This window comes from Macaca nemestrina, chromosome 10, assembly GCF_043159975.1.
Source record: "Macaca nemestrina isolate mMacNem1 chromosome 10, mMacNem.hap1, whole genome shotgun sequence".
NCBI lineage: Eukaryota > Metazoa > Chordata > Mammalia > Primates > Cercopithecidae > Macaca > Macaca nemestrina.
The window spans coordinates 92803936-92818529 of NC_092134.1; the positions used below are offsets into that span (position 1 = coordinate 92803936).

Here is a 14594-nt window from a genome sequence, read left to right on the forward strand (position 1 = left end):
ACATGTAGCAATAAAACTTCTCAGAAGGAAAGAAGAAAAAATATAAAGTATCATTCCCAATATAGTTGTGTACGTATGAAAGCACCCCTAAAGTTTTTATAAATACTACTAGCACTTTCCATACCTCAGGAGAAGTTGAGGTTCTCAGTGGTTGGCAGAACGCTTACAAAGCAAGTAAAGATCATGGGCCTCAGCACATTCTAGCCACAAATTAGATATGAATGCTCACTATATTTTTACTAAAAGCCACAGCTTGGCTCAATTACAAAATTCTTCCCTTCATATGAGGAGAGTTGAATCACATACTGGAAATTGTGATAGCAAAGCTCAGGGATGTTCCAAAGTGTATATGTGGTTGACCACTTAGAAGTTTCTCAAGTTTAAATCAAAAGACTTCCAACATATAAATACCCAGCCCTTCCTTCACCTTCCCCCATAAACTAACTGCAAAATCATTTCTTCAATGTAAATGAGTCTCAATGATTATGTTGTATTAACAAATTGAATTAATCCTAGTGAACAAAGAAAGATTCTATATGGTACAGAAAAGGTCTAAATAAAACTTAGAGCTCATAATTGTCACTTAAATAATTCGTTCCATTCAAGTTCAGAGTAAAGAGATATAGAAGTTTGGATAGAAGTGCATCCTTTAAAGAATATGTTTTATAAACATAAAAATTATTAAATATGTCTGATATATGCTATATCCATGAAACAAAACTTTTCTTCTTTACTTTTGGCTTGTTAGAGAAAGCAAAAATAATATAGCAAATATGTCATATCCAACTGCAAACATTACCACCACCACCACCACCACCACCACCACCAACTCTACTAATAGCAGATATTTAGTTAGGGTTAACTAGGTGTCAAAGGTTGTTATAAATATACATGTGAACTGACTTACTCTTAATAACAACCCTATGAGATACATAGCTGTATTTTACAGAGGAAGACACAAAACTACTATAACTATAGCCACTAGTATTACTAGTATCGCTATTAATACTACTAAAACTGCTACTATTACTATTAAAATGGCTACTATAACTTCTACTATTGTTACTGCCACTACTGATACTACTACTGAACTCCTACTATTACCAAATTGAATTTATTGAATGTTTTTAAATGTCTAGCAATGTGCTAGCTACTTTACATACATTTTCTTATTCAATTTCTATAATTATATTTATAATTTCATAGCCCTAATAATGAAACTAAGACTATCTCCTTTTCAATTCTGAGTTCCAGAAGTAATACTCCCCAAGGATTTACTATTAGTATTCCCATTTCAGAAACAAGGACCTTGAGATTTTACATTAAACTGTTCGTGGAAGGCTCCATAGGTAATATATAGCCCTAATTTCACCAGGTCAAGCTGTTTCCAAGGTAGTGCTTAATAGATTAGATAACTGGATTTAGGTTCACTAGTTTGGTAAGTAGATGTGGTGCTTCTTTATATATGATATGTTATTATTTTACTTATTAATTTTTTCTATTTAAATTTTCAAACATAAGTAAAAAGAATAGTACTATCACCATCTATAAACCAGGCAACTAGATTTAACAACTGTAAACTTTTTGCCATATTTGCCTTATCTAATTGTCTAGCTAACTAGCTCTATATTTACTTCTCTCTGTCCACTATCTGTCTTTCCGTCTAGGGCTGAACTCTTGAAAAATAAATTCCGGATATTAGGATATCAGTACTCAACTCATCAACTCATCAGCAATTTCTAAAGACACTAGCTTGAATCTCAAAAAATTGAGGTCATTCTCTCACATGATCACAAAACCATTTTCCTTTTCTTCTTCTTCTTTTTTTTTTTTTTTTTTTTAATTTTGAGACAGAGTCTCACTCTGTCACCTAGGCTGGAGTGCAGTGGCACAATCTCGGCTCACTGCAAACTCTACCTCCTGGGATCAAATGATTCTCATGACTCAGCCCCTCAAGTAGCTGGGATTACAGGCGTGCACCACCACCCTAGGCTAATTTTTGTATGCAAAACCATTTTCACACATGACATAATTAACAGTAATTCTCTAATGTTATCTAGTTTTTGTTAGTGTTATTTGAAGTAATTCATCAATATTGAGTCAAAAAAATAAACAAAATGACAAAACAACTTTATTAAAGTGAAGTGATGTCATTGGATATACAAAAAATAAGGTAAGTTGTCCAGGATAATTTCTAAGACTACTAAGATAATTACTAAGAGTGAGTTTGCATATATATTAAGAGTAGAAGTGTTGAAAATCTCTAAATTTGGCTATTTTTGTATGGAATAAACAATGAGAGTGACACCTGAAGAGTCCAATTTTGATCAGGTGGCCATTTTAAATGAAAACTCAAAAGACCATTTTCTTTGAGGTTTCTCCTAAGCATTTTGAATGATGGGACAAAAACATCAATGCCTTTGATTTGGATCCTATGTTTTAGAGTTGAAATACAACTCATGTATCATTATATGGTTTTCAAATTGGTTCCCATTAGCTTTAGAGTTCTAAAAGTCTTCTTGGACCACTTTGTAGAAAAAAGTGATTAGAATGGGCATTTTGGAGATAAGAGGAAGTGAGAGACCCTGTGGATAAGGGTCATGGCTATGTAGTATGCTCCACAGACACACAAATACACACAGACACACACACACACACAATTTCATCTTCAGAGCAATCTCATTTTCATCTTTTGTTTATATGCTGAGGTTCTGATTTGAATTGTCTTTCCAAAAAGCATTTTGCTGCTAAAAATCTTTTTTTACTGTTGATTTTGGAAATTTTTGATGTAGCCCAAACTCTTCATGTGACAGAGGAGAAGCCTGAGGCTCAGAGTGACTGTTTTGCCCAGTGTTATATAACTCGTCAGTGGCAAAACAGGAGCAAATGTCCAAATCTTTAGATCATGCTCTGTTCTTAAGCACAAAGTGAAAAAATTAGATAGTTTTTTAGGACTGCAACCGCTAATAACAAAGTAGCATATTTCTAGTATGCTGTAAATAAAACATCAAACACCATGTAAACTCATAAAATGTTTAAGACACCAACATTCTACAGGTTTATTTATCCCTCTTTTTATTGTCTGTTTTGCAAGCAGAAAAAGCCAGAATAAGCAATGTGGAGGCGCTTAAATATGTGTGGAGTTCTATGTAAAAGATGTGTCCTTAAATTTTGATAAATTTTGGCAGATCCCTCAAAGCCTATATGTATATATTTTATATTATATAACATATAATATATGCTTTATATATAATATGTATAATATATATTTTATATATATAATATATATATGCTTAATTCCATTCACCTCACATTCTTATCAACAAATGCTTAGTAAGGACTATGAGAAGCTAGGCTAGACAGTGACATCAGCTAACATGGTCTATGCATGGGAAGTGTGATGATCTTAAAAGAAGCTAGCCCAACTAAAAAAACACCCAGGAACATAGATACCTTCCTTCGTTTACCACTGGAAAGTAGCAAATAAAATATAGCAGTTAGGTATCAGTATAGGTTTATTAAGGTAGTAAAAAAGAGATCAGAAAAGTTATATATTCATACAGAATAAAGTACAATAGAGTTATCTAATTATCTATCTCCTTTCAAACTAATTACTGATAAGGAAAATAGAGCAATTTGACATGGGCCGAATGCTTTTGTATCTTTTGTGGTCACAAGACTATGCCAGGAGCCTGTACTTTTTTTTTTTTTTTAATGTATTTCTCCCTCTTTTCCACTGCTCATCAAAATTTAAGAGTCTTAAATTCAAGCTATCCTCTACTACTTAAACTATTTTGGATATACATTTTTAAAAATTTTAGTTTATTTTTATTTGTGTCCCCAATACTCTCAGATGCTCAAAACAATATAACATCTCTTTGTTTCCAATACATCATGCTTAAAACCTTGCGGTGGCCAGTCCCAGTATTGCTAAGTCTCTTCTTCAATATCTTTCTTGAGGACATTTCTCAATCTTGGTTCTATTGATAACTTGGGCCAGATAATATTCTGTTTTTGGACTCTGTGTTGTGCATTATAGGATATTTAACAGCTAAACAGATACCTGAAATACACCCCACACACACACACACACACACACCCCTCTCTACAGTTGTGATAACCAAAAATGTTTCCACACGGAACCAAAGTTACAAAGCTTCAGGGCTTCCACGATCTCCTTGTGGCTGCCTAGTCTCCTTCTCTGATTTTTTTCGGCTCAAATCTGATTCTTACCAAGGATTATTGCCCAACTATCCTTGTTTTCTCCCACATAATTCTGGATAATCTTAACCTTCTTGTTCAACAGTAAATAGAGGCTGGGTGTGGTGGCTCATGCCTGTAACCCCAGTGCTTTGAGAGGCTGAGGTGGGTGGATCACCCGAGGTCAGGAGTTCGAGACCAGCCTGGCCAAGATGGTGAAACCCCGTCTCTACTAAAAATACAAAAAATTGGCCAGGCATGGTGGTGGGTGACTGTAATCCCAGCTACTTGGGGGGCTCAGGCCAGAGTATTACTTGAACCCAGGAGGCAAAGGTTGCAGTAAGCCGAGATCACGCCATTACACTCCAGCCTGGGCAACAAGAGCTAACCTCTGTCTCAAAATAAAATAAAATAAAAACCCACAAAAACAACAGCAACAACAAAAATAGTGAATAGAGACAAATATTTAAAAAATAACAAACTGACTTCTGTTTTATCATTTTTCCTCTCCTTTTTGCTTGTCTTGCAGAAACAATTTCTGCACAAGATCACAGCATGATCTAGTTTTAAATACATATTTCTAAAATCTAAAGACCGTTTTTTGATATGTTTAATACAATTTTTCTTTAAAAAAGGAAAACCTTTGGGTAAGAAATCTTCTTCTCTCTTGAGTGGTATTGCCTATGCACTCAGAAAAAATGCACACACACATACCTGCAAACGCACACCCAGTGTAACTATCTAGAGGGGATCAATAGGAATTGCCAGGAACTTTATAGTTAGACCACTTGAAACTGTGTAGACATGACTTACAGTGTATTGCAAAGGCGGCTAACAGTGAAGGGAGAATGAAGTAATTTGGGCAATATGGTGAGTATACAAGGTTCATTAAACCAGATTAGAGAATAAAATGTGAGTTGAACAGTACTGTCTTGTAGAACGTCAAACACTTAGGGGAGAATTATTTCACAGACGTGAACATTAACCAAAAGATGAAGAATCGAAGTGGTGGAGATTACAGGGTTGGCAGTCAGGCCACCTGGCTTCAAATCATGTTAGCCACTAGCGACTTGTATGATTACATGGGACCAGTTACTCAATTTTTCTAATGCTCACTTTCCTCACTTTGGAAACTGAGAAAATCACAATAATACACACTCCACAGAGGATTTCTGTGAAGATCAACTGAGAAATATGTGGAAAACATTTAACCCAATTCTGACTAAACAGTAAGCCCACAATAAATGGTAACTATTATTACCTCTTCACCACCCTCAGCAATGAAATACCCAGTTTTTGTTTGTTTGTTTGTTTCTTTTTTGGTCTCAGTCTAAGTATCCAGCACAGCAAGTAGTGCAAGTATTAAATTGTGAAAAATGAGATCTGTGGCTCAAAAAAAAAAAAAAAAAAAAAAAAAAAAAAAAACCAAAACAAAAACAAAACAAAAACTAGCAAAAGCTTCTAGAATTTCCAGTTGGGGATGATTGCTCTATTATAGAAAGTATTAACAATCATTATATACCAGATCCTGTGCCAAGTCTTTATATGCACTCTTTCATGAAGTAACTAGTTTTGCAAACTCAATGAAGTAACCTGAATGAAGTAAGTGAATGATTAATCATGTTTTACAGAGGGAAATTCAGAGGCTTAGAGAATTTTAATCCCTGGATCAGGGTCACCAAATAAGAGGTGAGAAAATGAAGCCTAAAGCCCAGGTTGGTTTGTGACAGAATTTCTGAACAATTCAAATGATATTTATGAATTCATAAAAGACAGGCAATAATGTCCCACAGTATTACAATTTTAACATGTATTTGTAATAAGAGTAATATATATATATATGTGTGTGTGTGTGTGTGTGTGTGTGTGTGTGTATGCATATATATATACGAATGAAATAGTGACAATCTCCAGAACTGGAAATTTTTAGAAACTCATGTAATAAAGATAATGACTCTAAGCAGCTAATGTTGTTAATGACCCAAAATGAATGTCAAAAATGGAGGGCTACTGAAAAATTCTACAGGTTAGGTGCCACCTTGAAAGAAGAATAAAATGAGATATTTAAAATTTGTATTTTTGATAGATTGTCTTAAGTCTTCTCTGGAACAAGAAAAGTCATAAATTAAATGAATAAATAAAATGGCTCTGCTATTTGTATTTACTCTAAGGGATTAAGTAGCTATTGAATTAGAAAGCCAAAACAGGAGCCACTTTATAACTGGACTTGAAAAATTGATGATCATTTGCAATATAACATCAACAAAATAAAATAATGGCAGATAAACCGTTTTAATATCTTATTGTATCAAAACCTCACATTTATTAAATTTCTGCTTCGAACTTGTACTTTTAACACCCCCCATGTATAAGTTCAAGTTCCAGTGGAACATCTACTGACAATTATTACATATTAATATACTCAGGAAAATTTTAGATGTTTAACTCCTTAGTGTTTTTCTATAATCAGTACTAGGTGTGCATTTACTGCGTTAAAATTGAAAGTTACATTAAAAAACAAATTAATCCTAAAGAGTTTTACATAAAGTAGGATCACTAAATATAAAGACAGTGTAATTTTTGCTTTTTTGGTGTTCCTATTAAACTCTTAAAAGAAATATACGGCCTGGCGCGGTGGCTCAAGCCTGTAATCCCAGCACTTTGGGAGGCCGAGACGCGTGGATCACGAGGTCAGGAGATCGAGACTATCCTGGCTAACCCGGTGAAACCCCGTCTCTACTAAAAAATACAAAAAACTAGGCCGGGCGCGGTGGCTCAAGCCTGTAATCCCAGCACTTTGGGAGGCCGAGGCGGGCGGATCACAAGGTCAGGAGATCGAGACCACAGTGAAACCCCGTCTCTACTAAAAATACAAAAAATTAGCCGGGCGCGGTGGCGGGCGCCTGTAGTCCCAGCTACTCAGGAGGCTGAGGCAGGAGAATGGCGGGAACCCGGGAGGTGGAGCTTGCAGTTAGCCGACATCGCGCCACTGCACTCCAACCTGGGCAACAGCGTGAGACTCCGTCTCAAAAAAAAAAAAAAAAAAAAAAAAAAAAAAACTAGCCGGGCGCTGTGACGGGCGCCTGTAGTCCCAGCTACTCGGGAGGCTGAGGCAGGAGAATGGCGTGAACCCGGGAGGCGGAGCTTGTAGTGAGCTGAGATCCGGCCACTGCACTCCAGCCTGGGCGACAGAGCGAGACTCCATCTCAAAAAAAAAAAAAAAAAAAGAAATATACATCTTTAAAAATGTATAGTTACATTTTTCCTAATAATTACATAACTTTAATTAGAAAAAGTATAAATAAGACTTTTTAAAATCACCTATAATCTCACAATTTATTAATAAGTATGAGCAGATGCATTTGTTTAATTTCATGAAGGAAACGAAAGTCCCAAATTACACCAGACTGTGAAATTTGATCCTTATACAATGTTGCCCCTTAGTGGTTTAAATCAAGAATAGCAAGCTAAAATCAGTGCATACTTGATTGACTTCAATTTATTGAAACTAAATTGGAAAACAAAAACTTAGGTTCTTGAAATAAAAAGTTTAAAATTTGATTTCCCTATTCTTTTTTATTATTAGTCAGAACATCCTGTATTAATTTTTAGCAATGAAAATTGTTAAAACATGTTAATTACATCGGTTTTGTTAACTGTAATAGCTACCAAATAAACATTTACATCTGAATCTTAAACTCTCAGGGTATCATTGGTTTATTTTGGGCTGGTGTCTGTGTCTATTTCAGTGTTTTATTTACCCTAGTGCCTACAAATGTGTCTGCTTATAGCATGTGCTTAGTACGTATTCTTAATGAACAAATGCTATTCAATTGTTGAAATATTGGGAGAACTACCTAAAACACCAAATCATTATTTAGGAAACATATATATATACACACACTAAGCTTTTGATAGGAGGAGCCACTTATTTTGAGAATGATCTATTAACAGTCCTAGAAGCAATTACTAGCTTCCAGGACCCTCTTCTAAAAGGAGGATCACATATTTATAGTGTTTTTACTTAAATTTTGCATGGCATATTGAGCAGTGAAGTTTAACTTTCTAGTTTGCCTTAAACGAGAAGGAAGGTGCCAGGGAAAGCTTCATTAGTCTTGTGTTGGTTTGAAAGACAGAATTCAGTTTAACTATTTATTTTAAAATGATTCTTATCCGGGCTTTTTAAAAATCGAGATAATTGAATGCTTCTGTCCATCTACAAAGTGCTAAACATGTGCATTTGATATTCTGATTCAATTAAGATGCATATCAAGCCAGCTGAGTAGGTTTGCTCCCACTGTCAGATCATGATTTGATGGAATGAACTGAAACCTGAGCGGGTGAGTCCTGAGATTGGGCCTGCGGTCAGGACTCTACTCTGGTTTACCTGAGGGGGCAACTATGTGAATCTCGGCAGCTATCATCTGAAAAGGGAGAATGTGCAGTAAGTGGCCATAAGGTCATTTACATTTTTATGGTCTAATTTATTATTTATTTCCTAATTAGTATTCCAGTTATTTCTTTGTTTTACTGTTTTTTGTTTTTTGTTTTTTTAAGTGACTGGGCTCCATTTTTCTTTCTCTTTAAATTCCTTTTTATCGTTTTCTTTTTGCAGTCGTTATTTACATCTAACAGCACAATGTAACTAGTATGTTAAAGAATATAAATTAGCTCTAAATACGAAATTTCAGTTTAATGAGGGCAATTTTTGTCTGCAAATTTATTTACATAGACTTCATTGCAGCTATTAGTTACTACTTTATAAACTATAGTTGTGGAACTTCTAGACTTTACTTTTGAAATTATTCAATTTATAACACCAAAGATAATTCTTTCAAATTCAGAAGGCTATTTTTTGTGAAAGTAAGATCCCTGTTTAGCTCACTTTTTTCCCTTAAAATGAATAAAACCCGAGTTGTATTTACTTTTCTTGCAAAATAAAATACAATTTAAATAAAGTATTGGAGATTTTGGTGCCAATTTGACTAATTTTGGGCATATGCAAAATAGTTTCAGATCTATAAGGAAAATATATTACCTGGTATAATGTCAAAATACAAAATTTACAGTTCCCTGCCAATTCACAACTGTTATTCTTTAAAATATAATTTTGGTTCAGAAACTGAAAGAGGATTGGCGATTGGTAGGTGTACACTAGAGGTGTACAGTTGTAGCTAGATCAGTTAAATTAAAACTCCTCTAAAGCTAAAAACATAGCTGGACAATATGAACGCATAATACGATAATGTGTACATATCAATCTTCAGATTTTATGGGACTTAAACAATCTTAAATGTCCTACTAAGTTCATTCATGCTTCTTTTTTATATTAGTAACTGACTTCTAAAATAAGTTTTCTTAATTATGCCTATGTTCTAAATATGTCCTTAGTCTTCCAAATGTTTGCTTTTCTAAAGAGGCTGGTAGGGCCAGTGATTGATTTACTTTTTAAATACATTGTAACCTAGACAGCCTACCAAGACACCAACGATGTTCCTATACAAGTTGTTTTGCATGCCTTACTTCCCAATCTTTTTCCTCTATTTTATTTCTTTCTACACCTTGACTCTCTATATCACTATGTTTAGTTATAGGGCTTGTAGAATGTAACACTTTTTAATTCTTAAAATATAGCCATTTAACCCTTTTCAAATCACATAAACGAATTCTCCAAATTCTCCAACATATGTAATTGTGTCTTTCTTACTCTTAAATCATAACTTAAATGCCTTAAGGTCATCATTATAACAAAGATTAAGTTCTATGCTCTTCATTCAAAGTAAAAACGAAGGCACTAGAACCAAGGGCACATATATACTGACATAATACACATCAATGTAAAATTGTATTAAAATTAAGGGGGAATCATACCTAAAGCCCAATTAATATTAATTGATTGCTACTTCTACCAAAATCCTCAAGGCTAGCCATTTTAGAAAGATTTAGCAGTACAACAGTTAATATAAGGAGAACCACAAAAAGCTTTCTTGCCTGCTTTTTGGTCTCATGAAAAACGAAGATCATATAAAATATGATTATAGTAATAGAACTTTCAATGCAGACATAGGAATCACTGGGGTGTTAATAAGATGAAACTTAAAACACATACCATAAAATTCCTCTGGTAATGAATATTCTCTTTGTTAAAATCGATCACATAGCCATTGAAGGACCAAACAAATGTGAGATCCAAGGCAGGATCAGAGGACGCAGCACACTGCATGGTGGCATTTTCTCCAACTGTGATATCGGCATTAATCGGGGCCAATATAATTCGCGTGGGATCTATATATTTTTAAATAGATAAGTAAAGCACAACTCAAGAAGATATAAGACACCATATTATCTGGTATATTAAAATAATAACCAATATATATTTATTTGTGCAAAATAATAAGATGTTTTCATACCCAAATTCCAAGAACAATATCATCAAGCAAGAAACTTGCCTGAAATTCTTTTGAAAAAGAAATTTATAAATACATTGACTGTTTAGATGCTTAGTGCTGAATCACATGTTTTTTTAATACATTAGAAATTAAGCACCCTCAAACATTAACTTACCTGTGATAACAAGGGTTCCAGTGCTATTAGCTTTCCCTCTGTTATTTTCTGCAAAGCATGTATAGATACCTCCATCATTCCTTGTAATATTGTTGATTTCCAAGCTACCATCTTCCCAAATGAGTATTCTAGTGAAATAAAAATACATATAATTCACAAACCTGATTTAGTAAAATACATTATGTCTTAGATTGCAAACACTAATATTTTTCAATTATTATATTCCATATAAATCATGCGACCACAGACATTTTTGTAAGTTGAAAAATTCTAGCCTTTAGTTATAATATTTTTTCTCATCATTGACAATTTGTTTTGGAAATCCATTTTCATCTTTTTCATGAACTATTGCCATAGTCTTCTAACTGACCTTCCACTACAGGACAGGCTGAAATCAGTCATAGGCCTGAAAGAAATGAGCCCAGGTCTCCCAGAAATGTAACCTCAGGACTTCAATTCAGACTAGGAGGTGAGGACAGATTGCCATTTCCATGGCTACAGAGAAATATAAACATATTTTATTTTTAGAAACTTTAAAAAATATTTTACAACCTCCCTTAGTAACAACTTCTGGAACAAATTAATATTTAGGAAATTCTTCTTTGAACAGAAACTAAGTCTTTCATACTACACATATTTCCCTGCATGTCAGCCTCTTCCCCAGGGGATGGAGATGAAAAATTCACCAAGTTTTATTGTATAGAAACCCACACTTAGATTAAATACTGAATTGCCTGTCATTGGATTTTTTTACTTTCTTCAAATGGATCATTTTCAAACCTAAATTATCTTTTAAAGTTTGCACAAAACATGCAAACATATATCCATTTTAAGGGCAAAATCTGATAAAAGAAAAAACTATTTTTGTCTACCTTATTGATAAAAATCTTCATACAAGAAAATATCAAAATTTCCACTAATATTATAGTCCAGGATTTCCTTTCCTTTCTTGAACAATCCAGTCCTGACTTGAAGCTCATTTCAGAATACTTTTAGTTGTTGAAGGAGAAATGAAGTATCAAAATAATATAACGATAAAATTAATTATTTAAGATCATGGAAGCTCTGAGAGTATTCCTCTTTCTCCAACTCTGAGGAGTATAATTTATTCTCTGTCCCAGACGCTTACTCAGAAATCCATCACTGTGTTTATTCAAAGTCACACATTCCACAGACTGTTCTCAGCCAATGACTGATCACAGGAGAAATTTTAAACCGGGCCTTCTCCGGGAAGACAGCAAACTCCTTTGATACACATTTTTGACTGGAAGCCTCTCCAGTGGCATTACCGTACTCTCTTAGAAGTACAGTGCAGTCCAAGTCACTTCAGCACAATATTTTTTCCTTCCTTCCCTCTGTCCTTCATCTGGGATCAGACCTGTATCTCAGTAAAATACTTTTCCAAGCCTCCACCAGCTTCCTCTCTATTTTCCCTCCCATGCATTGCCATTAATTAATTTCTTACATAGCTAATCTTCCTGGCGTCAGCCTCTTGGAGGACACACATTCATACAATATCAATACTAATGGGTCACGCTTTTTCTCACTAAGCTCTAGTGTAAGTCCTCAGCCAAGTTCCCACATCCCTCTCATTTAATTATTTTTCAAGAAACACAACAAAAATTATAATCAAGTAGCAGTGGAAAAAACAATCATGTTTCTTTCTTAAATCACGCTAATATTTTTAGCTTACTTAGTTTTCGAATGATCTTTACCATCTTTAAAGGGTATACAAAATTCCATGTGTCATTCATCTCATTTATACTTTCATTTCCCTTGAGATTAAAATTATTTTTTAATAAAAATATTTAGAAAACCTGATTTTTTTGTAATAATTATCCTTATTCTTAAAGTAATATAGATTAAACTCTCAAGATCGTATCCTTATTTCCAGATACTATGATATATAGATCAGGTGTTAAACAAACTAGGAACAATCTGGTCTTTAACCAATTGGTCACTTATTATTGCCAAAATTGCTCCAGAATAACCTCTGGAGTAGAAAAGACTAACGGAGATCCCTTCCTATAAGTGGTTTAAATAAAAGTGACTTTAGAGCTAATAGCAATCCATTGAATTTAAATTAGCAACTAACTTAATTCTGTTAATTACAAAGAAATTCTGCTGCGGAAAGTATATCATTTGAGCCAAAAATAAAATCATAAAATAATAACCTAATTACCATTTATCAAGATACATAGCTTCTCCCAAGTATACAGAAACCACTCTTTAGGCCACTAACCAGATACAGAAAGAACTTAGTTACGTGGAAATGGTTTTTATAATTACATTCAGAAGAATAAGATTATATTTATACTTAAAGACCAATATTTAGTTAGTCCTTGGGTATTCTTTTTCAAAATAAACACCAAAATTTTTATGTTTAGCTTTTTATATGTATCATTTTACAATTCAAATATATTTGCATATGAATACTATATCTATTATAAAATGATATTTACACTGAGATATTAATGGGTTAAAGTACTAAGTAAAAATTAGATTTATAGACTCTTTCATCAAGGAAATAATGCAATTTGATTTCAAAGGCTTTAAAAATATAACACAATCAAACTAAAATTTCAGGAGCTAGATCTTTCTCTTCTTTTTTTGAACACATATTGATATTTAGGAAAAACAAGTCCATGAAACATAGTTCTGCGAAATCCTTAGTTGAAGAGGTCCATGACGTGGGTCGTCATCAGAATCAGAAAAATATTTTATTATCAAGGAGGAGAACTAATGGTTTGTCCAATGCAGAATGCCCTGCCCTAGGTTGTGGAAGGAGTACGCACCTACAGGTGCAGCTGCCCTTTGATCATGGTCTCCGCATTGCTCATTGTCTGAACATTAATGTCAGCAAATTGAACAAATGGACTTTTCCTTTAACACTTCTTGTTAAAATCTTAACAATTCTTAGGTCAAACATATTAACTTTAAAAGTTAATGTGTTCAGGGAAGCCCCTGATGTCCCTGCCCTCTTCCCCCATTCCATAAACAGCTATGCCTGTGCTCATCCTAATAAGAGGGCTGTATTGGCATATTCTCAATTCATATCAGTGTCTTACAACTTCAAGTTCTAGTTTGGATAACATCAATATATTTTTTCAGAAGGTCACTTTAACTTTACCAAGCTTTAGACACATCAAAATATGGATGATAATTCCCATGTTACTTTATTGGGTTACTGTGAAGAAAATAATGTATTTTCTACACTTGATTAATGATTGTCTTTCAAATGACAAAAGTCATCCTAGCCCTCCCCTGTTTAAGACTTTAAACAGATTTCCATTACTCTTAGATGAAGCCCAAGACCCTTAGCATAGAAAATTTTGTCATTGATGATCTGGTTTATTATGTCTCATCTCTTAAAAGTCTCCTCCATTTTCCTCTAAAGACAAATCACACTGATTTCAGTTTCTGCAATTTCTTACACATTCTAAACTTCTCACCACAGGGTCTTTGTGCATGCTGCCCTCACGTTCTGGAATACACCCCAAAGCCAACGCCCATGTCCCATCCCTCCCATTTCCTGTTCTGGCTTTCTCCTCCTCCTAATTTTTGCACTCAATATTACTTCTTCTAGGAAACATACAAACTGTTCAGTGTAGCTTTTACACAAATAATCTATATAAGTTGTACACTGCTTTTTCATCTTGTCCCCAAACCACCGAAACATTGGTAGATTGTTCACTTATAAGGAAGATGATGATAACATCTTGTTCATTCAAGATGGGAAGAGATTATTTGCACTTTGAAATCACATTTTTATTTTTCTACAAAAATATTTAATAGACTAATTGCATAAAATTCAGTTGAATATGAATGGA

The 14594-nt window shown here is 34.0% G+C and overlaps 1 protein-coding gene across 4 annotated transcripts in view; it reads right to left on the bottom strand.

Moving 5' to 3' along the window:
- Positions 1 to 14594, bottom strand: part of LOC105470139 (contactin 1) — a 388425-nt gene that overhangs the window by 118694 nt on the left and 255137 nt on the right. For all 4 annotated transcript variants that reach the window (XM_071071869.1, XM_011721914.3, XM_011721915.3 and 1 more), the window contains exons 13-14: positions 10765 to 10892; positions 10310 to 10485 (exon numbers count right to left, since the gene is read on the bottom strand). In XM_071071869.1, coding sequence (XP_070927970.1) covers positions 10310 to 10485; positions 10765 to 10892 — 304 coding nt within the window. The remainder of the gene's footprint in view (positions 1 to 10309; positions 10486 to 10764; positions 10893 to 14594) is intronic.